Genomic DNA, 26,451 nt, shown 5'->3' on the forward strand with positions numbered 1-26,451 from the left:
TGGCCACCCGCGCTCACCTTGGTGACGCTGGCCCGCTCGCCGTCCTGCTCGATGTTCATCGACCCTCCTCGAGCCCTGTCCGGCAGCAGCACGGCCATCTCCTCCTCCAGCCAGTCCTGGGAGTCCACGGGCAGCCGGCCCACGGGATAAGGAAGGTGCTGCACGTGGCTCATGATGCCCTGCACCTGGCTTGTGACGGTCTTGAGCTGCTTGCTGAGGTCCTTCACCTGGCTCTCCAGCGCCGGCGGCCTGGCCGAGCTGCTGCGCGGCTTCTCTTTGGGCACAGCCAGCTGCGGGGCGCTGAGCACGGTCCGCGGGAGCTCCGAGGAGCGACTCGACTCGGGCGACGGCGACTGGAAGTTGATGCGCACCTCCTGCAGGTTGAGGCTCCGGAGCATGGCCACGATGAGCGTGTGCAGGGCCGTGAAGTTGACGGCGCCCACCTCCGGGGTGCCGATGGCCAGATCGGCCAGCTCCCGGAGGGAGACCGTGGCGGTCGCCGTCGCGGGCGGCATCGTGAGCCTTCTCAGCGGGGGTCCACGCCCGCCACGTCCCCCTCACTGCCCGCCGCGCCCCTGGCGCTCTCCGGAGCACGAGTCACCGTCTGCAGCGCTCGGAAGACCGAGAGGAAGGGCCCGGCCGCCAGGCTTCCCGCTCTTTGCTCCCAGGGACGGGCGCCCGCCTCCCCGGTGGGGTCCGGACGCCACCTGCCCTCCACAGTCCGGTCTCCGCTCTCCCGTCTCCCAGCTCCCCGAGCTCGAGGGTCGCGGCCAGTGGACGTTTGGAACGGGAGGGACCGCCCCGTTCGCTGTCCGGTTGTGGACGCACGCCGCGCGCGGAGGGTTCTGCCAATGAACAGGCCCCGCCGAGCGCCTTGCGGGACCTCCCAGTACACGAAGCCACCCGCAAACTCGCAAGGGGAGCCCATTCTAGTGGGGTCCGGGGAAGCCTTGGCCATATCCCCAGCACACCACTAACTGTTATCAGTGAATGCTCCTAAAGGGGCTTCGGGGCTGTGCCAAGGCATCGCTATCGGGAGCACAGCATTTGGGGGAGGGGGAGGCCTCCTAAGGCTCACCTGGATTCGAGCCATCCCTTAACCGCCCCATTCGTTCACTCAGCCACTGGGAACAAAGATTTAAGGGACACCATGTGTGTCCTTAGCTTGTTCCATTATTCAGGGCAGTGGCACATGTCTCAGGGGTGCAGTCCTGAGACCTTGGCCTCTTGGAGACAGTTCCCATCTCACTGTGCTTCAGCAGAAAAGAGGGGAACTTGGGAGAGACCACTCACTACCCAGGCAGCTCTGACCAGCCACCACATGGCAGGCCTTTACTGTGCCACCCTGGCCTAGTTCATCTCAAAAACGACTCATCTGGTCAAATGCCAGCATTTCAGCTCATTACGAGGCAGGATTAGACAGGACTAGAGGAATTTGGTGCTCTTGGCAACTGGGGCTCGACTTCCCCATACCAGAGTCTTCCAGAAAACAGAAAACTTCAATGTTTAGTATATTCAGGAAGGGAAAACCTGTGTATCTGTACGATTTGAACTACTTTTCAAATCCAGATTTTTAGTCTGAGCTGGTAAAATTTAATTGAAACCCTTCATGCACGCCCCCCACCCCCCAGCCCAAGTGTTCCCTGGGAGAGAGGTGAAACATCAGCCTATAACCTGCAGGAAGGTTAACACCCAAACATTCTTCTTCATCGTCATAGTCCTAGCACCTGACACCCCATAGGCCTTCACACGGTTGCTGATACTGTCCAAAGAACAAATTCTTGGGGCGCCTGGGTGGCTCAGTTGGTTAAGCAACTGACTTCTGCTCAGGATGTGGTCTCACAGCTCATGGGTTCGAGCCCCACATCAGGCTCTGTGCTGACAGCTCAGAGTCTGGAGCCTGCTTCGAATTCTGTTTCTCTCTCTCTCTGCGCCTCCCCACTTATAGTCTGTCTCTCTCAAAAGTAAACATTAAAAAATTTGGGGACGCCTGGTGGCTCAGTTGGTTAAGCGTCCAACTTTGGCTCAGGTCGTGATCTCCTGGTTCGTAAGTTGGAGCCCCGCATTGGGCTCTGTGCTGACACACAGCTCAGAGCCTGGAGCCTGCTTCAGATTCTGTGTCTCCCCCTCTCTGCCCCTCCCCCACTCATGCTCTAGCTCTCAAAAATAAACATTAAAAAAAAATAATAAAAAAGAACAAATTCTTTGTGTACACTTGAGGCCAGATCACAAAGTTCAAGCCTTGCGATAGAGCATCCGCTGTCCTGGAGGCAGTAGAACGTGGGCTTCTCAATTCTAAGTTGGGTGATTTCCAGAAGGATGTTACCCCTTGCTCCTGCTACCACTACATCAGCTCTGGCCAGAGCGTCAGCTCCCCGGGTCCTCATGGTTTCATTTCAGATCCCTGAGACTTGGCATCATGCCAGTCACGTATCAGGACCCACTAAATGGCAGTGGAAAGGGCGTACATGAATATATTCTAATTCTAATCTGAGGAAATATATTCTACTGAATGCTTCTGCTAAATCTTCTGCTAAATAAGTACATATAAACACAGGAAAGGGAACATTCACTGGACATATAAATGGAATTTTGGAATTGAAAAGGACCTCCCTTAGCTGTTGGATCCAAACCTCCCTTTTTCCAACTGATGACAGAGGCCCAGAAAGGACTAGTCATCTGCCCGACATTAGGAATAAGAACCGGTTTCCTGAGTAATCGTCTACGGTTCCTCCTCTACCATTTCACTATCTGATAATTAAGTTCTTGCTCAAAATTCCCCTACGTGGGACTCTCAACAGAAGGCGACCTGTGTGCTGGAAAGAGCTAATGTGCTCAAAGTCTTGACTGTGGTTAGGGAATCTTTCAAGTCATTAGGAAGAGGGATACAAATGTCAGGGAAACGTCCCTGCAGGGAAATACAATTGTACAACGAAGCAAATTATCTTACTGTCTCATAGGAACAGAACCAACAGCAATCCCAGCTCGCTGCCCAAGACACTGCCCCTTCCTGCTACATTCACTCCTGCCCTGGATTAGACGGAAGGTTTAAAAGGTCTACCTGACACGTGTGCTATAACTAGAATTGTAATTTTATTATTTTTTTAAATGTTTATTTTGAGAGAGAGAGAGAGAGACAGAATGCATGCACAGGGGAAGGACAGAGACAGAGAGAGAATCCCAAGCAGACTCTGTGTTGTCAGCGCAGGGCCCGACACGGAGCTCGATCTCACAAACCAGGAGATCATGACCTGAGCCAAAATCGAGTCGGACGCTTAACCGCCTGAGCCACCCAGGCGCCCCGTGGCCAGGTAAGTTTAAATGCTGCGTAGAAAGGTCCAACGCAGCCCTAGGTAATGCAACACATGTGTCACCTATCACCCATAAAAACTCGCATGGCGAGTTCTATTTTTTTTTTTTTTTAACTTAGATTTTTAAATCTACTATTCCGACAAGGACTGGATTCCGTTGCTTAGGAAGGGGATGGAACCTGCAGGCGGAGACTCACGTCTCGGGCTCGAGACCAGCCGTGGACCTGGAACGCCTTTTATTTTGTACCCGCTGTCTCCTGCACAGCCTGGACAGAAGTCAGTCACCGTGAAGGCAGGAGAGTGGGCGGCTCTGCGAGGCAGTGAACAGACCAGCAAGAGCACAAATACTTTTATTTGCAGTTGAAGAGCAACGCAGGTATCCAGAGACGGGATGCTACTCTCTAATCGGACCTCCTTGCTAGGGGTCGTGCCACACACGCTTCGTTGTTCAGCGGCCGGAGGCCCAGCAGCCTCTCACAGAAAAAGAGGGTTTTCTACGAAAGGCTTCTGTGAGGTCGGACGGGGAGAGGACAACTAGAATGGAAGACAGTGCCGGGCGCTCGGCTCCCCTAACCAAGCTCCACACCGACACACGCAGCTCCCCGCGGTGCCGACCGCCGGTTACGGAGTTAAGACCTTACCTGCCTTTAACTCCTTTTCCATTTCGGTAAGATTCGGAGCTGCTTTTCAGGAAAGCGTAACTTGTGTTTAAGGAACAGAATGAGGATGGCAGACGTTAAGGCCATTTATCCATGAGCTCTGTCCTCCCCTTGACCAGCTCAATGCCTCCTACCTCCCGAACCTGGCAAGACAGACTACATGGCTCCAGGCTGTCTGCAGTCCTCCCCTGGAAGGAAACACGGGGATGGAAGTCGACGGCACCGCTTTCCCCACGTTTTCCGCAGGAGCCCCGCAGTCCAGGCGACCATGGTAGCTAGTCATCCACAGTGATGTTGCGGAAAAGGTAGGCCATGGATTCTCCGTTGTGGATTCTCCGAATCGCTTCAGAAAGGATCAGACTGATATCCACGGTCTTTATCTTGGGACACTGCAGCTTCTGCACCTCGTGAGGGACGGTATTCGTCACCACCACCTAGTCATCGCGGCAACGGGGGAGATAAACACTGTTACTGATGTGCGTGCCCCGACGTGGTCACGCAGAAAAGTTGAGCCAGCCGCCTCCCCGAGCTCCAAACTACAAGACCTCATTCCACTGAGTATAGATAGTTTTTACAAAGCAAACTCAACCGATATTACACAAGAAAAAGGTGACAGAGTCCAGAACAGAAGATTGTGAATGTCACGGTCTGCTCACGCAGGAATGACAGGGCCCGGCGCCTTGCTGAACCTTCCTGTGGTCAGGGAAGAATTCGAGGCTTCAGAGAAATGCCACCAGAGTACCAAATTACACCGCAATACAAACTACATGAAGTACATAAAGCAAAGCTTTATGCCAACAGACACATGTTCCCAACTACACGTCTGGCCCAACAAACGGCCGGCCGGCAAGGCCACTACCTCACAGGCCCTCCAGGGAGCAGCTCGGCAGTATTGATGGAGCCACCTTACTATTCACAGAAAAGAGAGAAGCCAGTTTGGACGCAGGCTCGGTGTGCCAAGAAGCACCTTAAGAGCAGACGCACCTCGTCAATGGAGGACTCCTCGATCAGGCGGGGGGCCTCCGCAGACAGGATGCCGTGAGTGGCCATGACATAGATCTTGTAAGCGCCTCTCTCTTTCAGGATCTCCGCAGCAGCGACGAAACTTTCCACATCATCGATTATGTCATCCTGAGAAGAAAGCAGACTTAGCAGTAAGGAGCCACCCTCTGTCTCTCTGGACACACGCCTCTCTGCTCTTCTCTGCGCTCGGTTTCAGAGGATCTCCAACTGGAGATCAGAGGGGTCCGCCTGGGCCCCAGACTGAACATCCCGCAGTGGCAACAGAAGCGTGTGGACGGTGCTTCGTGTGGCTGTCACTACTCAGAGTCACATGTGACACGTACAGCTAGACGTCGGGACTGCCAAGGCGCATTTCTGTGTCCCACTTACTTGTTTTCTTTCTTTTTTTTTTTTTTCCAAGAAAAAGTGAAATGCCAGAACACAGAAATAAAGTGAACCATTGTAATCAGGCCCAGCAACGGCATTTAGAGCTGGGAGCAAATCGGTCGTGCTAACATACAAAGAACAAGGCACTTGTTCTCATTCGTAAAAATGGAAGAGCTCATCTTTAGTTCATCTCGTGGCCCTAAAGCTGAAAGTTGAGTCCCAGACCCCTGAAGACAAAGGTTATTCATGGGGTTGAATTCTCTTACGGGAGTTCCTGTGTTCTTTTTACATCTGTAGGTTGTAATAATCCCTGTTCAACTAGATAAACATTTCTACTTGTCCTAAGGGAGTGTGGATGAGAAAGGACACACGAATCCATTTAATAACTCTGTCATCCTCACTAGAAACATACTCCCAGAGTGGACAACCTACTAAGAGGCAGCAGTGTCCTCCCTGCACACGAAGGACGACACATGACCACGACCATACCACTATGATTGCGATGCGCCCGCCAACATCTCCGACTACAGTTATCGGTGGCTTCTCTTTGGCCATCATCACTAGCAAAACAAAACAAATCACAAGTTAGTCACGTGTCATTAAATAAGTATAATCGCAACCGCATTCCCTGGAAGTGGTGGAAAAAAACCCATTATTTAAAACAAAAAAAAAAAAAAGAGGAAATTCTCCTAAATGAACCTAGGGTCTCTGAAACAGACTGCCTAGAGCAGTGCTGTCCAGTAGAAACAGGTGAGCCATATGTAATTTTATGTAAAATTTTATGTAAAAAGAGGGGTGCCTGGCTGGCTCAGTTGGTGGAGCACAAGACTCAAGGTTGTGGGTTCGAGCCCCTTGTTGGGTATAGAGATTACTTAAAATCCTTTTTTTTTTTTTTTTTAATGTGTGTGTGTGTGTGTGTGTGTGTGTGTGTGTGTGTGTGTGAAAGGGGGTGGGGAGGGGCAGAGAGAGAGGGAGACACTGAATCTGAAGCAGGTTCCAGGCTCTGAGCTGTCAGCACAGAGCCTGACACGGGACTTGAACCCACAGACTGTGAGATCATGACCTGAGCCGAAGGTGGACGCCTAACCGACTGAGCCACCCAGGCACCCTATAGAGATTACTTAAAATCTTCAGGGGCGCCTGGGTGGCTCAGCCAGGTTAAGTGTCTGACCTCGGAGGTCATGATCTCACAGTTCATGGATCCAAGCCCCACATCCAAGTGTCCAACTTCGTGCTGACAATGCAGAGCCTGCTTGGGATTCTCTCTCTTTGCCTGTCCCTGACTTGTGCTTTCTCTTGCTCTCAAAATAAATAAACTTTAAATAAAATCTTTAAAAAATAATAAAATCTTTTTTTTTTTTTTTTTTTTTTTTTTTTTCAACGTTTATTTATTTTTGGGACAGAGAGAGACAGAGCATGAACGGGCGAGGGGCAGAGAGAGAGGGAGACACAGAATCGGAAACAGGCTCCAGGCTCTGAGCCATCAGCCCAGAGCCCGACGCGGGGCTCGAACTCACGGACCGCGAGATCGTGACCTGGTCGAAGTCGGACGCTTAACCGACTGCGCCACCCAGGCGCCCCTAAAATCTTTTTTTTAAGATTACTGTTGACTACGTTTTTTTAAATGTTTACTTTTTAAAATTTATTCTTTTAAAGTTTATTTATTATTGAGAGAGACAGAGAGCGAGCACAAGCAGGGGAGGGGAAGAGAGAAGAGGGGACAGAGGATCTGAGGCAGGCTCCGTGCTGACAGCAGAGAGCCCAATGTAGGGCTTGAACCCACGAACCATCAGATCATGACCTGAGCCGAGGTCAGCTGCTTAACCGACTGAGCCACCCAGACACCCCAAAATGTTCATTTATTTTTGAGAGAGAGCACAAGCAGGGGAGGGGCAGAGACGGAGGGAGACAGGATCTGAAGCAGGTTCTGCACTGACAGCACAGAGCCCGAGGTGGGGCTCAAACTACTGAGCCGTGAGATTGTGACCTGAGCTGAAATCAAGAGTCAGACATTCAGCCCGCTGAGCCACCCAGGTGCCCCTAAAATAAAATCTTTAAGGGCGCCTGGGTGGCGCAGTTGGTTAAGCGTCCGACTTCAGCCAGGTCACGATCTCGCGGTCCGTGAGTTCGAGCCCCGCGTCGGGCTCTGGGCTGATGGCTCAGAGCCTGGAGCCTGTTTCCGATTCTGTGTCTCCCTCTCTCTCTGCCCCTCCCCCGTTCATGCTCTGTCTCTCTCTGTCCCAAAAATAAATAAACGTTGAAAAAAAAAAATTTAAAATAAAATCTTTAAAAAAAAAAAAAGAAAAGTAAAATTAATAGATTTTATTTTACCCAGTATATCCAAGATATTATCATTTCAGTATGTAACAGATATGCAATAAATAAATAAATAAATAAATAAATAAATAAATAAGGGATGTTTTGCTTTTTTTTTTTTTATACTAAGTCTTTGATATTTGGTGTGCAGTGTCCATAAATAGCACTGGCCATGTTTCAAGAGCTTAAGAGCTACACGTCACTAACAGCCACTAAGAAGTCTTCAGACAGCACAGGTCTAAGGACAGAGCGAAAGAGCAAGGAAGATCTTATCGACAGGAGAAGCCACGCTGTGATGCCACGCAAGACAGAAATATCTGACTCTAGCTGAGACTGATACAGAAATGTAAACTCAATCCCACTCTGTAGAAAACGAAACTGGTAAAGGTGCCAGATGAGAGAGCCAGCTTTGCTTCACTGTCTTCCAAAGTGACTTTATTTGGACAATGTAACCTTATTATCAGATTATTATCAGATAACTGGCCTACTGACATCATCAGTTTCCTGAAAATTAGGAACTTGAGGACAATAACCATGACTCCATCATCTCTTCCTGATTTGACTGGTCCTTAAAAGAGAGGCCTCTTATCTCACTGGACAATTTACACGTGGGAAGGCCCATCAGTATACAAACCTAACTGTGGGGTAGAAAAGGGAAACAAGAATTCACCCTCAAAAGAAAGTGAGCGAACAAAGAAAAAACAAATTTCAGAAGAACAGGCTAAGTAGTCTACTTTTTAAAGCTTTTCGTTATTCTGAAATATTAAACCAGGAGGGGGAGAGGGACACAAGAATAAAACTCAAGGTAGTCCTATAGGTTAGTAATTATCAGCAAACAGTCCATTTTAACGGATTCCTCTCTACGGGTACGGCGACCCTCAAAGAACAGGCGTGCCTCTCTACCTACCAGCAATCGGCCAAGCCGAAATCCAGCACTATTTTACTGGCCAATTTCAACCAACATTTCCTGATTTCCCATCCCAGAAACAAGGGCAATTTTTTTGAATCCGGGCAGTTAAAAAGGCTCTGCATATACATAGCACCTAAAAGAGGGAGAAAATAAGCCACCGACATTAGGAAAGGCTTCCCTAAGCTCTGTCTTTAAATTAGACCACGCGAGTAGGTGGTTGTGTTGGCCTACCCACTTCTTAGAGAGATGTGGTCCCTGTTCTTGACCATTTTCCTCTGTGAAAAAAGAATGGCAAGCCAGTGTCCCTCACCCAAGGCCAATAAAAACTCAGCTCAAGTTTGATGCAGAAAACATGTCACAGTACTCCTGTTTACTTTTCTGTAATTCTGCTTCTCCCAAAAAACTTCTATCCGTTTGGAATGAAAACCAGGCATGGCTATAGGATGGAGGCTTAAAAGGCTTTTTTTTCTTTTGAACAGCAAGCATCCCTCCTGGTAGGCTCATTCCCTGCTCTTAACTGGGTTTGAGATCCAGATAAAACTGAACATACGATATGGTCGCTACCAAAAAACAGAGACTTTAGTATAGAGTCAAGGGAAATGAACAGCACCTCACAAACCCAAATTTCCTAACAGCTTGCCCCAAAAATAAAACACTGAAAATTCAAAATTTTCAGTAAAAATTTTTAGACATTTTCTGTATGTACTGAAGTTTAAGGGTAAAAGATGCTCAAACTACTGTTTAAGATTCTGTTCTCTTGCCTCATTTTCTCCAACAAAACCCAATCTGTTTAAGGATAAGATGAACTGTGGGGTACCTGGGTAGTTCAGTTAAGTCCAACTCTTGATTTAGGCCCAGGTCAGGATCTCACGGTTCGTGGGATCAGACCCCGCGTCAGGCTCTGCGCTGACAGCATGGAGCCTACTTGGGATTCTCTTTTTCTCTCTGTCCCTCTATGGCTCATGCTGTCTCTCTCTCTCTCTCTCTCTGTCTCTCTCTCTCAAAGTAAATAAACATTTTTTTTAAAGTATTAAAATTTATTTTATTTAAAAAAAATTTTTTTTTCAACGTTTTTTATTTATTTTTGGGACAGAGAGAGACAGAGCATGAACGGGGGAGGGGCAGAGAGAGGGGGAGACACAGAATCGGAAACAGGCCCCAGGCTCCGAGCCATCAGCCCAGAGCCTGACGCGGGGCTCGAACTCACGGACCGCGAGATCGTGACCTGGCTGAAGTCGGACGCTTAACCGACTGCGCCACCCAGGCGCCCCTTAAAAAATTTTTTTAAAGAATAAAATGAATTGTGCACCATCACTTGTGGCCAGAAATCACTATTAAAACTGTATCAACTCACTGCAGTGAAAATGTCAATTTATCAAATGACCTCAATACGAAGAAAGTAGGAAATTATCTTTTGCTTTTAAAATTAGCCTTCTGCAAGCCACGTTTATAACCATCCTTAAATTTTACATACTCGTTTACTCTTTCCCCAGAGTCAATTAACCAAAACTTCCTCTCTTGAAATGTAGAGCAAGAAAGAACCAAGAGGAATTACTCATTCCTTATGCAGTTTGATCTTGTTCTATTTTTAGTTCAATGGAAGGTCAAACTTTATCAACAGACTGACAGTAAAAAGAGATATAAGAAATAAAGGTCTCCAGTAGAACCAGAACTGAGGTTATTTTCAAGCTCACGACTCCGTCCACACGCAAACAAGTCAAAACTTACATTTAATTGAGGCGCATGTCTGTTTTCACTTTAGTGGTGAAAACCACATCTTCACTTGTAAAATTAACAACCCAGGAAAACCAAGCCAGAAAAGGAGACGTTCTCTCCTTTTTGTGATCCAAACTCTTTAATTTTCACCAGTGTGGCAAACACAGAGCCGTCTTTCGCAGAACCACTGGCCTACAATCCTTTCAAGTTCATTAGATGCCCTTGCCATCAGGACGGATTCAACTCTACCTTATAAAACAGAAAAATTTATACGACTTCACCTGTTTTTTAAAGTTTATTTTTGAGAGAGAGAGAGAGAGAAACAGAGAGTGAGCGGGGGAGGGGCGGAGCGCGAGAGGGAGACACAGAATCCGAAGCAGGCTCCAGGCTCTGAGCCGTCAGCACAGAGCCCGACCCGGGGCTCGAACCCACGAACCGTGAGATCGTGACCTGAGCCGAAGTCGGCCGCTTAACCGACTGAGCCGCCCAGGCGCCCCTCTAAGACTTCACTTTTAAATTTTTTTTTTTTTTCAACGTTTATTTATTTTTGGGACAGAGAGAGACAGAGCATGAACGGGGGAGGGGCAGAGAGAGAGGGAGACACAGAATCAGAAACAGGCTCCAGGCTCTGAGCCATCAGCCCAGAGCCCGACGCGGGGCTCGAACTCACGGACCGCGAGATCGTGACCTGGCTGAAGTCGGACGCTTAACCGACTGCGCCACCCAGGCGCCCCTAAGACTTCACTTTTAATAAATGACTCTACAACACGGTTCCTCAGGCTCGGCGGCGCTCCTGGCATTCTGGGCTAGGTGACTCTCATGTTGTACCGCAAGGATGTTTAGCAGCTTCTCTGGCATCTGCTCAACAAGACACCGGTGGTACCCGCCCTCCTTCGCGGTCGAGACAACCGGGAAGGCCTCCGGACCCTGTGAAATATCATGGGAGCGGCGGAACCGCTCTGGGTGAGAACTACCGCTGGTCTGAAAGAACGGGTTCTGGAAAGATAGAATAGTTCGTCTGCCTAAAAACTTCGAAGACTCTGGTCCTAGCAGTCCAGCATCGTCATCCTCATTACCATTAAGTAAGCCCTTAAGACGTACCGGAAGCATAACGGACGTGTACAAATAAAGCATATTTAATTTGGAAGGTACAATTACACATACAAAACTAGCATTTTTTTTTTTTAAAGCATCCCCTTGGCTAAATCTGTAAGAAGAAATCAAAAACGATCCCACGGCAACTATAAAAAGTGGTCATGTGAACACACCTGCATGTGGATGAAGGAACACACTACTTCACACCAGCATAGAAAATACTACGATGATTTGGCAACATCTATCAAAATAACCTTTGACCCAGCATTTTGTTTGCCAGTCTTCATCCTGTAACTACATTCGGTCACTCAAGAAAGAACAGAAGTCAAGGTTGGTCACAGGTAGTAATGTGACCCAAATCTTGGCTAGTAAAAACCACTTTCCACTAAAGGAATCGGGGCTCCTTGTTAGGACGGTTGATTCCAGGGCTAAGAGAGTACACGATAAACATGGAACGTCTAGTTGTACCACACAGTACGGAAGTATCAAAAAATGATACGGACGTGTCAAAAGAACGCGGGAGGTGGCTCGAAGGCGTCCTCTTTGGCCAAGTCTAAGACAATTTGAGCATTACAATAAATAGTAGTGATGGATTAGAGAACATGCTGAACAAAGTAAGATTCCACGAATCCATCCCGATATAAGTGAAGGAACGAACAGGGCAGAAGGGGAGGTGGAAACATCACCATGTGACAACAGTCATAGTAACTGATTCAACCTAATGTGAAGAAATACACAAGCCCCAGTGAAGGGATATTCTATAGAACTGGCCTGTACTCTTCAAAAGCGTCAAGGTCATAAGAGACCAAGAACAGAGGAGCCATTGCAGATTAAAGAAGACTAAAGAGAAACGTCAACTGAGTCCGATGTATGATCTTATACTGGGTTCTGGGCCAGAAAGAAATGGTTTCCCTTTGCTCTAAAGGATCCTGGTGGGACAACTGGTAAAATATGAGTAAGGTCTGCAGATTAGGTAATAGTATTGTAACAATGTCAGTTTCCTGAGTCTGATAACTGCACAGTGGTTACCTAAGAGAATATCTGTTTTTATGAAATAGGTACTGACGCATTTAGGAATACAGGGGCACTGTGTCTGTAAATCCCTCTCATATGCTTCAGAAAAAAAGAGTATGTACATAAATGTTAAATCTGGGGCTCTGAGTCAAGAGTAGAGAGGAATTCTGTATTATTCCTTCAACTTTTCTCTAAGACTGCAGTTTGTTCAAAATAAAAAGCTGAAATATGGATCCTGGATCCCGCTGCTTCACTCCAAACCCTGGCTCCACCAGCTCCGGACCGGGTCTCCGTTTCCTCACTGGCAGACTAAGGGATAACACAAGCACTTTCACAAGGTCATGTGAAGACCACATCTGGAGATCTACTGAAGGGCTTCGAATATCTCTTGACACATAATAAGAGCACAAAAGATGTTTATTATCACTGGTGCTTTGTTTTTCATAACCAAAGCCTGGGAAAACTCTACATGTTCGACAACAGGGGACTGATTCAATAAATTATGGTATATCCAGGAAACGGGGCACCACGAAACTGTCAAAGACCAAGAGATCTGTATAGACTGATAGGGAAGGGACGGAGCAATGTGATATACTACCACTATGTGAAAACGAGAGAACATGAGATACATATAGTCTCTAAACGGATATAAGAAGCCAACTATCTGCAGGTCAGAGCAGCTGGGGAGGAAAGAGAAAAATCTAGGAGGAAGATAGGGGAGTGGGGTAGGAAAGTTTTTTTTACTGGAAAGAATTTTATACTTTTTGAATTCTGAAGTATTATCAATGTATTGCCTAGTCAAGAACTTTAATTATGAAACCTTCAAATAAAGTAAAATGCTACGGTACCAAGAATTTAAATTGACAGAGTATATTGCTTGTTTGTCTTATACAGAAACCTCCAAAGTTGAAAACAAAGCAATGGAAATTCGATAGGGGAAAAAAATCAGTTTACACCTTTGACAGGAGTCTAAGTAACCTGGGGTATAACCATTCTGATATTTTCCCACTCTATTAACCTCTGTATGTTTCTGAGGCATGGCAAATAGATGCAGATTTGAAAAAGAAATAATCTTTGGGGTGCCTGGGTGGATCAGATAGTTGAGCATCCGACTCTTGATTTCAGCTCAGATCATGATCTCACCATTTGCGGGTTGGAGCCCCGCGTCAGGCTCCGCGCTGTCAGCACGGAGCCTGCTCGGGATTCGCTCTCTCCCTCTCTCTTTCTCTGCTCCTCCTCTGCGCTCTTTCTCTCTCTCTGTCTCAAAATAAATAAGTAAACTTAAAAAAAAGAAAGAATCTTCTCCCTCTAAAAAGTATATTATATATTATAGTATAGGATGCCGGTCATTACCACTCAAAATCCATGGAAAGAAATAGCCTCCACACTGTTGGACTAATTAATAGCAAGTTAGTCAAGTATCAGGTCGAAGGGCTACATTACTAAAATAAGTGCTAAAAGTTACCTGGATCGCCAAAGACTAGTGCATGATCAGTGGCTGCTACTGTCGACCTGACCGAAGTATAGAAGCGTAAGATTTCGCACCATTACACATACAGCATTTTCATTAGAGCTAAAATTATTCCACACTCTCTGAATGCTAAGTGCCACCCAGATTAGTTCCATTGTCCTCACATGGTCTGTGCATGTAACACAATCTCCTTTTACCAAACGGGAAATCAATGCAATACCATTCAATTACTGGAAATACCAAGATAGCTTACATCCATATACGTATTAACTCCTAGCCAGTCACACTACTCCAAACTTTCTTCCATTTACAAGTGAAATAAAAACACAGAGCTAATCTTACAGGGCAACTCCAGGCCCGGGTGGACAGTGGCATTTTTGACCATCGGGGGAGAATGACGACCATCATCCATGTCCAACTCTGTACACTGGGCTTCTCCGTGGATTACAGCCAACCCCAGACGGAGTCTCTCCGCATATGACTGCGCCCTAAGAGAAAGACGGAAGCAGCAAAATTCACGGGAAGAAAACCCAAGTGTCACTATCTCATTACTCTATTTATCATAAAACGAAAACATCACTCAGGCTTTTAGGGACACACAAAGGAATTATTTCTACAAATCAGAGGCCTTACTGAGGCCTAGACCAGAACGTTAAGTGCCTCAAGAGGCCCAGAAGTTGACATGTGGGCCAGCATCTGATCCTGGATAATTTTGGTTCTATCCTTTGTCCAATATTGTAACACTCCTAGGGGCGCTTGGGTGGCTCAGTCAGATAAGCATATGACTTCGGCTCAGGTCATGATCTCACGGTTCATGGGTTCGAGCCCCGCATCAGGCTCTGTGCTGACAGCTCAGAGCCTAGAGCCTGCTTCGGATTCTCTCTCTCTGCCCCTCCCCTCCTCGCACTCTGTCTCTCTTTCTCTCTCAAAAATAAATAAAACATTAAAAAAAAACAAAAACCAAAAAACCCCACTGCCTGAAAAATGCTCATGTCCCTTTGTTTTCCTTTTCCTGAGAACCTGAAAGGAAGAACTTCCTTTTCTCCCCCAGGAAAACGAAGTAATTCAGAGAGTGATCTGTATTGTTGGGAGACTAGAGACAAAGCTGTGGTGGGGACAAGACAATAATGGGAAGGGGGGTGGGGGGCGTGCACTCAAGCCAACGAGCCTTTCCGGGACACATTATGACAGACCCTAGATTCCAAAACAGCTCATTCTGACTCAGAAGCACCCAAAAGGAATTTTTACAAACGTCTAGCTTCTTTACCTTTTGGCCGCATCAGGAGACTTCGCTACGATGACTGCATTCCTGTAATTTGGGATCTAGATTTGGGGGAAAAATAAGAAAATACTGGAAAGTTATCAAAAATAACACCTGGATGCTGGCATGACACTTTTTCCTCTCCTAACAGTGACCCATACTAGCAATCGGATACGCTAGGATTTCATTTACACGTTTAAAATTCTTTTAACACTTATCAATGAACATCATTGCCAAAGTACTGCTACATCAAGAAGCTAAATAATTAATTCTTAACACCTTCATTTAAGAAAACATAGGTAAATTGCTAAACATACTTAGAAGGAAATCTATTTTTAATGGCTTTACAAAATATGATCCTCCTTGCCTCTATGCTGACCCTATCCGGCTGCCTGAGGCAGGAAGACTTAAGGGAAAGATCATTCGATGTGCCCTTCCATATTGAAATCTGATACCAGAGAAAAACTACATAGGATCTCTTTTGAGGAAAATGGGGTGTTTGCTCGTGCTCCTCACTTCTTCCTGGATATACTGAAGCAGGAAAGGTGAGGCTCTAAGGTTGTCCACAGGAAAGCTGAAAAAGCCTTGTATTTCCTTTTGATGAAGATCCATAGTGATAATGTGAGTTAAACCTGAAATTTTAAAACAAACAATTACAAAGTTCACCCCTACAAGTTACTGGCTACAGTGGCCACAAACTAGACGCCCACTCCTGTTCCCTAACCGAAGGCTGAAAGCAGGGAACGGATTGCGAACAAACACCGTAAGCTACAGAGACTTTATTTGCGACCTTAACAAAACTGAATGGACTAAACAATGGGTCAAGCCTCATGTGAAAGAGCCTATGCCTTCCACATAGACAAAGAGCGCTAAAGCAGAGAAAAAGTGCTCTCCTTTACTATCATAACTAGCTTGGTCCCGAAAATGAAGAAAAACCAGACAGAAGCAAAGATATGAATATGTGATTAATAAATACTAAAGAAGTAATGGGTGTAAAAAAAAAAAAATAGTAAGGCCTTGACTAAAGAGTCTAGGAAGAAATGTTAAAAGGCCTGTGGCTAAAGCAGAAGGAATAAGAAAACAAATCCAAAGTAACATACCTATTAGAAGAAAAACTCATATAACACAAAGATAAGACATTGGAGTTTGGAACAAGTTCTAAATGTCACATAAGAATGGGTCAAGAAGTATTCTAGAAAAACAAGATACACTCTTACAGTCAACAGTGCTGATCGAAAAAAGGTACACGTGTAAAAACATTACAAATGGCCAAAGGTCACTGCAAAACTTCTAGGGCAGTATTTCTTGTTCCTCCCCAAAACATTACACATTTTTAGAGAATGGAATTCAAATGTTTTTTCTCAGGACTCAAATATATACTAGAGTTTTTAAGTAAACACGCCAGGCAAAAATCCCAGTAACTAGAAAGTGTTTTTACATTTGATTCATAGGCCAAAAAGCATGTTACCACTACAAAAACACAGAATGAAAGCAATTAAGAACGAGCTGCTAGACAGAGTGACAATCAGGGAGGGGGGGAAAAAAGAGCAGTATATAAACTGGAGAGGTAGCAAAAGGAAAACCTGGTTTTAATATTATGCACATGAACGGCATTTAGCTAACCGAGGCAAATACATAAAACCTAGACCTGGAGCTCAAAAGATCCCCTACGGATGCCAAGATCACAGCTAAAGTTTTCATGGTCAGATGAAGTGAAAAGAAGTGACAGATGACGGAAAAGCCCAAGATTAGAGAAGAGACGACGTTGCACTCAAGTTTAAGACAGAGAAAAGAAAAAGATGAGAATCTACACCTAAGCTCACATATCCCTAACCAGAACTATCAAAAGGGAACAGAAGAAAGTAATTAGTGAGCAACACTTAAAACCGGTCCCGAATTAGCTCTGAGGGAGGGACTACTCTCAAGCAGGAAGAGTCCTAAATGAGCACCCCAAGGTCCGCGTCCACACTCACCTGCTTTCGCCAGCATGGACGCCAGGAGCTTGCACACAATGGAGCCCCTCTTCCTCATCTTGCTCTGCTTGCTGTAGGGGAAGTAGGGGATGACTCCGATAATGTTCCTGGCACAGGCCGTCTTCAGCGCATAAGCCATGATCAGTAACTCCATCACGGCGGTATTCACATCTCTGAAACAGGTAAAGTTTGTATTTGGGGGGGGAGTTTCATTTACTAACCCCTAAAAGAGATCTGAACGTCAGCGCTGGCACACGGGCCGCCAAGATGGGCGTCACAGGCATTTTTCTCGTCACCTAGCTTATGATGGCACCTTGTGAATACAGGGGAAAGGCCATTAGCTCTTTGCAGCTGTGGTTGTCATCTGTGGTTAGGTAAATCCGTAGCACAGCTACCCACACTCACCTACGCCCGGCTCTTCTGTCAGTGATGCGATCACTGGGGTGGCATGTGAGGCAGACGTCAACTGCCGGTGGCCAGAGTTAAGCAACACCCGCGGGCACCATCCCAGGCACGGGGGACTCAGCCCCTGCGTCCTGCGAACGCCAAGGGGGGAGGCCCACTGTCCTGCTATGTAGCTGCCATCGCCAGGAAGGATTTGGTCTGTTTGTTCTTCCAGGGGTAGCGGGTAGGGTGGAGGATGGGGAGGTCTTGGAACTAAGTTTTCAAAAATCTCATCCCTTTTTTCTCAAGTACACAGATTCCCAACAGAGGTGAGAGAGACAAAGAAAGAAGTATGGATCTGAAAGATATTCAAAGGAAAGGCTACTTTCAATTTTAATGAATGTGGATTGCTACTCTTCGCTAAGGCTGATGGCACCCAAGAAGGGCTCTGCCCTTAAAATAGGTGAGAACCAAAAAACCCAAAACCAACCAACCAAACACACACACACACACACACACACACACACACACACACACACACACACAAAAGAGGTGAAAACCTTAGGGCAGAGGGAAGCTCCGAGCTGAGTCCCTTGTATCACTCCACTCCAGGTCACCTGGGAAGGTCTGAGACTGGAAGCCAAAAGCGGCCCCGACAGGGTCCTCCCTGAGTTTCGTGGAGGCGAGTTCCCAGAGAATCTGAGACAGGGCCCACTGGGCAGGAGACTGGGCCGAAGACTCTGCCCTTGGGGAGGGGCCTGGCGGATGCCTCCTTAGCTGTAGCTTGGAACACACTGGGCTAGCAGAGTGAGTTCAATGGCTGGGGGGAGGTACTCTGCCCTCATAACCCAGTAAGACTACTCTCCCCTGTTCACAAAAAAGAAAAAAAAAAAAAAAAAAGAGGTGAGAGCCTTGAAATCCTTCAGGATGTTCTTCCAATGGTCCTTGGATTATTCAAGAATCGTCAAACACCCTCTCTCTGGAGTCAGGAGTGTATCTCCCTTGCCTTCCTGGGAAAGAGGATCATTTCCCACGTCTTAGTTTCTATCCATGTGCGCAGCCGGCCCTCTGGGGGTCAGTTCTTGAACTGTCTGATACACAGCAGCGACGCCCTCATTTACAGCAAAACGGAAAGCCTGCCATCAACACGGTACCGACTTCGTTGAATAAGATACTCATCATGGAGATTGCTTTCTAGCCTGAAGGGCGGTCAGGCCAATTCCTCTCAGTCTCTGAATTCGTGTGTGTCCCTCTCTCTGAGGGCATCGGTCCTCAGTGCATCTGGGAGTGACACGCTGCAAAGACATCCCTGTGCTCCGACAGCGTTTACTTCCACATTCAACTTCTAGAACTTCCGACCTCACCTTTGTAATTTGGATTTTTCGTAAATATTTCAGGGTTCGGTCACACAAGCATTTCTCCCAGAGCGTGGGTATAATTGACTCAGGGCTCAATTTTGGGACAACTCTGACCTTCCTTCCGGACTGCTGACAGGTTACGGTATTTTCCGGTTATTTCCTTCCTCTGAAATAAACTGGAACATTCTTCCTTCTCATGCTCCCAAACTAATACTGTCCCAAGTCGGGCATCACAAGGTTAGAGGACACACAATCTTTTGGCAATAATCAGGACAAAACATTTACCAAACACTTTCAAGGTACTTCAGAATTTGTTAGACCTGGTCAATGTTAGTTCATTCACATATTCAACAAATATTTATTGAGCAACAGGAATCAGGCACTGTTAGGTGGGGGAGTTAAAATGGCAAATGAGGCTAACCACAGGGGAAGAAAATGCCAGAGGCCCACACTGGATCACCCTCGTGGTAATCACGTGTCCCAAGAGGGGGCACGTCTAACTCCACATTCCCCCTCCCAGACTTTTTTTTTTTTATTATTTTTTTTAATGTTTATTTATTTTGGAGACAGAGAGAGACAGAGCATGAGCAGGGAAGGGGCAGAGAGAGAGGGAGACACAGAATGTGAAGCAGGCTCCACCCTCCGAGCTGTCAGCACAGAGCCCGACGCGGGGCCTAAACTCACGAACCGTGAGATCATGACCTGAGCCGAAGTCGGACGCTTAACCGACTGAGCCACCCAGGTGCCCCTCCCCTCCCAGACTTTTAGACTTCATTCCACAGAGGGGAGAGCTGCTCTTCCCCCACTGGATCACCTGAACTGGTGCCTCGTGGGCTCTGAATGTTAAGCTGGAAGGTTACACAGTACCTGGAGGACAGCGTGTAAATAACTCAGGCGTCCACATCTAGACTAAACACCAGGCATCACATCTACTACAGCCAAAGTCCTCTTCCGTATATAGACTGCTTAACAATGTTGGAAATACAATTAGAGCTTTCTTAACCTTCCAGGGGCGTGATACTGTGCGGTGTTGCAAAAGTTCCGCCGGCTGTGGTTTCTTCCATCAGACCTCAATGTCAGCAATATGGTTAGAGTTGAAGTTAATAGATTCCGAAAGAGTATCTGCCCAGGTGGCTGGGCTTTTAGCTGGCTTTGTAATAGCATTTATAACACACAACCACAGGATGCAGTGAGGTTTGGGCAGCACACCTCAAGGCCTGCCCAGATAGTAAGATGTTAACATAACAAAATGAACAATTTTCAAAGAGCCTGGATTTCAGCAAAACTTCCCTTTCACTAATTACTAATTTCTGCCGTGGGATTTCATTTTCTACTTTTTCCTCTTCCTATTGACCTATGCCAAGGGATTCAACATCCTCCAGCCCGAAGCTGAGGAAAGCCTCCCATGCCCCACCCGTTCGGTCAGGAAAGCAACAAAGGAGCCTCTGTCACACTGGCTCTCCCCGTTCCCTGCGGGACACTAGACAAACCGGACAGCAGGCAGTTAATCTGTGGGCTAGCAGGGTGAAGAGAAGCTGGCTGGCAGCCTCTGCTTTGTTTATCTGTTCCCTAAGACTGTTCCAAGTACATCCTGGCTAGTTTTCGTGGTCTTTGTATCTAAGTAGGACAATCTTCATTGTTTACCAACTGACTCGTTTTTCTTTCCCCTAAGATAATCACATCCTATATTAAATTCGACCCTTGTTGCTCTGCCGGTTTTGATAAACAAAGATAAATGAGACACGAGGAAGCAGACATGGTCTGTATACGCCGGTCGAACTGCGCAGGACCGCAATGACAGGCCAATGCCATAATGGAAGGAGTGACAACATGGTAACGGGGTGGGATTTACCCCACCTCCGACCCCACGACTTAATCATCTGAAGCAAATAAGGTATAAATGTTCTTCTCTTTTTTAGTTTTTAAAGTTTATTTCTTTTTAGAGAGAGACAAAGGCAGGGTGAGCAGGGGAGGGGCAAAGAGAGAGAGAGAGAGAGAGAGACAGAGGGAGAATCCCAAGCAGGCTCTGCACCGTCAGCACAGAGCCCAATGCAGGGCTCGAACTCACGAAACCGTGAGACCGTGACCTGAGCTGAAACCGAGAGTGAGACACCCAACCAACTGAGCCACCCAGGCGCCCCGTAAATGTTCTTTTAATGACTCTTCTTACATTACATCAACACACTAGGCCTTGTAACATAAACACGGAAATTGTGCTTCAAAAAACACTCTGTAAGCTTCACATCCATTTTACTTCCTTCCCTCGCTCGGTATATTTGGAAGCTCCTGGAGTACTGATGTGAAATGTTGGGGTTCGGGAGCAAAGGGTCAAAAAAGAATTCTTGAGACGTCTTCAGTGCAAAAAAGGGCGTTTTATGAAAGCGCGGGGACAGGACCTGTGGGCAGAAAGCACTGCACCGGGGTGGTGAGGAGTGGCTGATTATATACTTTCAAGTCGGGAGGGGGGTCAGGGACAGCGTTGAGTCTCGAAGGAATATGGAAGCAAGGTGTCCAGGACCTTGAGGGGCTAGCTCTTATGAGGAAGAGGTCATTTCCTCCAGTAAAACCGCAGTCATGAGACCCTGCAGATGTCTATCAGTAGGCCAAATGCTTGGAGAATGACTGCTAGTCTATATCTTGGGGCTGGGAGGGGGCAGTTAGAGATAAAGGAAGTTTCCAAAGGGATTTTTTATAGGATCCTGGAGGTTGGACGAACGTCAAGCTAAAGACTGCCTCTTGCCTCTAGCAAAGTGTTAACGTGGAGGCAGCTAAGCTCCCTGAGGAAGGTCACTCTGCGCGTCTCTAAATACCTGTCACTGAGCTGTAAGTTGTGAGGAAGTTCAATTTTTTTTTCTTTCGCCTTTGTTCTCCACATCAAGTATCAGACATTTAAATCATGCAACATAGCGGTGCCCGGGTGGCTCAGTTGGTTAAGCGTCTGACTTCAGCTCAGGCCATGATCTCATGGTTTGTGGGTTCGAGCCCCGCATCAGGCTCTGTGCTGACAGCTCAGGGCCTGGAGCCTGCTTCGGATTCTGTGTCTCCCTTTCTCTGTCCCTTCCCCGCTCTCTCTCTCCCTCTCAAAAATAAACATTAAAAAAAAATTTTTTTTTAAATCATGCAACATAATCACTTCATTCAGAAAGGCTTTTTGCCATTTCCAAAAAATTGAATCCACCCTCAACAATAAAAAACGTGCGATTACTGGAGCAAAGGGAATATGCTGCGGGCTCTGGAGGGGGGTTTGGAAGGTGAGCCCCACCTCCGGGGCTATTGGTCAGAAGCACCACCAACAGGGGTGATGACATTAGTCTCCCCTGGCGAGCACAACACCAGAGGGCAGCCTCACGGGTGACAGAGCTCCCACGCTCCCGCATTTCACCCCCAGACAAGACCCTCAGGTCTTCCCCTCATTAAAAAAAAAAATTTTTTTAATATTTATTTTTGAAAGAGGGAGAGGGGAAGAGAGAGAGAGAGAGAGAGAGAGAATGAGCGGAGGAGGGGCAGAGAGAGAGACAAAGAATCTGAAACAGGCTCCAGGCTCCGAGCTGTCATTGCAAATCCCCATGCGGGGCTCGAACCCACAAATGGTGAGATCATGACCTGAGCCGAAGTCAGGTCAACCGCCTGAACCACCCAGGTGCCCCCTCCCCCTCATTTCTAAGGTGCAGCATCCAGCAAAAGCACGAGGCAAAAAGAGTGCCAGGAGCGGGAGGAAACCAGTACAAAACCAAAATTGCCGGAGGACTAGTGGGCAAAGTTACTATCAAAGTATCTATCAGAGCTGCCTTATCTACCAATACTAGAGTCATGGATGTTTACACCCAGCAATTCCATTTCTTGGAATCTTCCTATGGAAATACCGGAAACACAAGATGTCCAGGCAGGGTATGTGCTGCAGGCACTCGGGCACAGGCTTCTGAGGACGGATTCACCCCCGTGGGGGAGGGAGGGGCTGAAAGTTCCCACCCTCTATCCTCTGCTGACTTCCCCAGGAGCCCCCCTCTAGTGGTTATCTAGAGGCTTCCCAAAAACCATCTCAATAACGTCAGCTCAGGAGTGGCTGTAAGGGGCTTGCTATGAATAACAAAAGACACCTTTATTGCTCTTATCGCTTAGGAAATTCCACAGGTTTTAGGTTTTAGGAGCTCAGCACTGGGAAAGGAAGACCAAACACACACACACACACACACACACACACACACACACACACACACACACACACACACACACACACACACACACACACACACACACACACACACACACACACACACACACACACACACACACACACACACACACACACCTTTTTTTTTTTTTTTTTAAGATTTTATTTTTAAGTGATCTCTACACCCTGGGGCTCGAACTTACAACCCTAACCGAGATCAAGAGTCGCATGCTCTACCAACTGAGCCAGGGAGGCGCCCCCAAATATATATTTCTTATTACAAGTCACATTTTCACTGAGGCTAAAAGTAGCTTCCATGGGGGATTTGGGTGAAGGCTTAAAGAAGATACATGTAAGAGCCTCACCCCGATGGCCTCCAGTGCTGTTCTCATCTTTTTTTTTAATGTTTATTTATTTTTGAAAGAGATACAGCATGAGTGGGAAAGGAGCAGAGAGAGAGAGAGAGAGAGGAAGACACAGAATCAAGCTGTGAGATCATGACCTGAGCCGAAGTTGGGTGCTTAACCGACGGAGCCACCCAGGCGCCCCAAGTGCCATTCTTACAATGACCACAGTCTCAGGAATCTCAATAAACCAAGACAGGAAGGTCTGCACTTTCCAGAGACATACACAGATACCATCTACACCAGAGCAGCTTGAAATGGGCCACTATGCAAAAAAAAAAAAAAAGTGCAAGAAACTGTCTTGCGAGGTACACATCGGCAGGGGCCATGCATTGGATTTAACAACAAAAAGCTTTTCGGAGCGCCTGGGTGGCTCAGCTCGCTCCGGGATTCTGTGTCTCCCCCCTCTCTCTCTGCCCCTCCCCTGCTCATGCTCTGTCTCTCTCTGTCTGTCAAAAATAAATAAACATTAAAGAAAAAAAAAAGAAAACGGAATTGTTGCTTCTATGATAACAGAATTCTATTGCTAAGATTTTTAGAGGAAATCTTACCTCTAATGCTAATCTTACCTGGGTATTGTTTGTATAATGAAAATATCTTGGCCACGAACAGATTCTTTTATTTCAACTCTTGTTTCTGAAAAATAAAAAAAAGTCCAATAGTTTAGGGAAAGCATTTTGTGATACACTAATTGGGCAGCACATGGACGGAGTCAAGATGAAATCTAAATCAACACTTCACCTAGCGCACCAAAATAATTCTGCAAGAGATCTCAGAATGACAAGCATCCATATAAAAATAGTGAAGCTGAAGGGAAAAAAAACCCAAAAATAAGCTAAAAGGCAAAAAAGTAACACAAACAGATCCACATAAAATCTCGGGGTCCAAAAAAGCAAACCCATCACCGAAATAAAGACTGGACGCCTGGGGAAAAGTAAAGAGGTCAAAGGTTAACTGCCTTCTTCCCACAAATGTGGTGGCCTCGGGCCCTGTCCTGAGGTCCCCAAGTGGAAGACCTGGACCAAGTAGACGAGGACTGATCCAGGAGAGACAACGCAACGCCAAAGGCTGGGAGACTTTTCAGGCTAATGTGACAGAAAGAGACCAAGAGATGGGGCGCCCAGCTGGCTCAGTAGGTAGAACACGCGGCTCTTGATCTCAGGGTCGAGAGTTCGAGCCCCATGTTGAACATGGAGCCTACTTAAAAACAACAACAAAAGAAAAAGACCCAGAGAGCGAATAGTGGGGTTGGTTAAACCACCTTCTCGTCCTCAGGTGCTTCATCTCAGGAGCTCCCCAGATGCCATCACCATAAATTAAAATTGTTACTGCTAAACAGACTAGCTCATCTATCTGCTTTCAGCTTTAGGTTTTTGAATACCACTATCTCCTGACTTGTCTTGACGGTAGATGAAGTTTTTAAAGTCACCAAGTAGAAAGTTACTAAGTGCGGGGGCGCCTGGCTGGCGCAGTCGAGCACGCGACGCTTGACTTCAGGGTCGTGAGTTCGAGCCCCACGTGGGGCGTTGAGATTACTTAAATAAATAAAACTTTTTAAAAAAGTGACTAAGGGGCGCAGTGACTCTTGATCTCAGCTCAGGTCATGGTATCACAGTTCATGAGTTCGAGCCCCACGTCAGGTTCTGCGCTGATAGTGCGAAGCCTGCTTAGGATTCTGTCTCTCCCTCTCTCTCTGCCCCTTCCCCACTTGTTCTCTCTCTCTCTCAAAATAAATTAATAAACTTAAAAAAAAAAACAAGTTTCTAAGTGTGGAAGTGGGATGAAGGATATCTGGGGGTTAATTATACCGCACATGGAACTTACAACATTTTGGGCACATGTGTTTTCCACTAAACCGGCCACTAAATCACCTTTCCTTTTTCAAATACCTTCCTTTTTTAGATGCCTGAACATCACTAGGTCTTAGTAATTTACCTCCTCAAGCTACTTACACCACAGATAGTTCTACCTTAGAAAGAAAAAAGGAAGCAAGAATCATAAACCTAAGCTTTCAACTTTGCAAAAATAGTTCCAAACTATTTTTTTTTAATTTATTCATATTTGAGAGACAGAGAACGAGTGGAGGAGAGCAGAGAGAGAGGGAGACACGGAATCCAAAGCAGGCTCCAGGCTCCCAGCTGTCAGCACAGAGCCCGACTCGGGGCTTGAACTGTGAGATCACGACCTGAGCCGAAGTCGGACGTTCAACCGACTGAGCCCCCCAGGCGCCCCAGTTCCAAATTATTTTACGCTAACTTGTCTTCACAGGGCATTGTACAGCCTGAAGTACACAGCCCCGCTAGATTTACGATGCAGCACTCCTAGGACACGGGTGATCAACAAAGTGCTTTGAAGTGTTATCATTTAATGTCACAATTTTCCATGGAAACTCAGAGGGCAGCAAAAGTGGGTTACCAACCCAGGATGAGAGTCTACAAGAGAACTGAGAAAAAAATTTAGGCTGAAAGAACTCAAAGCTGGGTTTGTTTGGTTTGTTTTTTATTTTTATTTACTTATTTATTTTTTAATTTTTTTTTTTACATTTATTTATTTCTGAGAGACAGAGAGAGAGACAGAGCACAAGTAGGGGAGGGGCAGAGAGAGAGGGAGACACAGAATCCGAAGCAGGCTCCAGGCTCTGAGCCATCAGCACAGAGCCTGATACGGGGCTCGAACTCACGAACAGTGAAATCATGACCTGAGCTGAAGTTAGACGCTCAACCGACTGAGCCACCCAGGCGCCCCTGGTTTGTTTTTGACTTTTTTTTTTTTTTTTTTTACATTTATTCATTTTTGAGAGGCAGAGGGACACTGCACAAGTGGGGAGGGGCAGAGAGAGGAGACAGAATCCAAAGCAGACTCCAGGCTCTGTGCAGACGGACGCGGGGCTCAAACTCACAAACCGCGTGAGATCATGACCTGAGCCGAAGTCGGACGTCAAAGCTGGTTTTTTTAAAAAGTCATTACTACCTGGTACCAGACTGCTCTAGATGCCATTTGATGACATAAGGAGACACAG

General features: G+C 46.7%; 2 protein-coding genes, 1 long non-coding RNA gene and 1 other non-coding gene across 9 annotated transcripts in view; 2 read left to right on the plus strand and 2 right to left on the minus strand.

Annotated features, from left to right (window-relative positions):
• Positions 1 to 739, minus strand: part of QRICH2 (glutamine rich 2) — a 32,795-nt gene extending 32,056 nt beyond the window's left edge. For all 5 annotated transcript variants that reach the window (XR_015244308.1, XM_086688119.1, XM_086688118.1 and 2 more), the window contains exon 1: positions 18 to 739. Coding sequence is in view for 4 of the 5 variants with exons in the window: in XM_086688119.1 (XP_086544245.1) it covers positions 18 to 515 (498 nt within the window). In the remaining variant the exon portion in view is untranslated. The remainder of the gene's footprint in view (positions 1 to 17) is intronic.
• Positions 740 to 3,645: 2,906 nt separating this feature from the next.
• Positions 3,646 to 26,451, minus strand: part of PRPSAP1 (phosphoribosyl pyrophosphate synthetase associated protein 1) — a 28,734-nt gene continuing 5,928 nt past the window's right edge. For both annotated transcript variants that reach the window (XM_086688122.1, XM_086688123.1), the window contains 8 exons: positions 24,002 to 24,068; positions 17,116 to 17,288; positions 15,659 to 15,774; positions 15,149 to 15,204; positions 14,224 to 14,369; positions 5,849 to 5,919; positions 4,955 to 5,101; positions 3,646 to 4,404 (listed from right to left, as the gene is read on the minus strand). In XM_086688122.1, coding sequence (XP_086544248.1) covers positions 4,246 to 4,404; positions 4,955 to 5,101; positions 5,849 to 5,919; positions 14,224 to 14,369; positions 15,149 to 15,204; positions 15,659 to 15,774; positions 17,116 to 17,288; positions 24,002 to 24,068 — 935 coding nt within the window. In that variant the 3' untranslated portion in view covers positions 3,646 to 4,245. The remainder of the gene's footprint in view (positions 4,405 to 4,954; positions 5,102 to 5,848; positions 5,920 to 14,223; positions 14,370 to 15,148; positions 15,205 to 15,658; positions 15,775 to 17,115; positions 17,289 to 24,001; positions 24,069 to 26,451) is intronic.
• LOC147574543 (Nuclear RNase P) lies at positions 18,065 to 18,371 on the plus strand. Its single transcript, XR_015244397.1, has one exon.
• Positions 20,132 to 25,914, plus strand: LOC147574544 (uncharacterized). The gene is made up of 2 exons (XR_015244311.1): positions 20,132 to 20,751; positions 25,701 to 25,914. It is a non-coding gene; the product is annotated as an uncharacterized LOC147574544 (long non-coding RNA).

The sequence above is a fragment of the Puma concolor genome, chromosome E1, assembly GCF_028749965.1.
Source record: "Puma concolor isolate L17-30 chromosome E1, mPumCon1.1.hap2, whole genome shotgun sequence".
Lineage (NCBI taxonomy): Eukaryota > Metazoa > Chordata > Mammalia > Carnivora > Felidae > Puma > Puma concolor.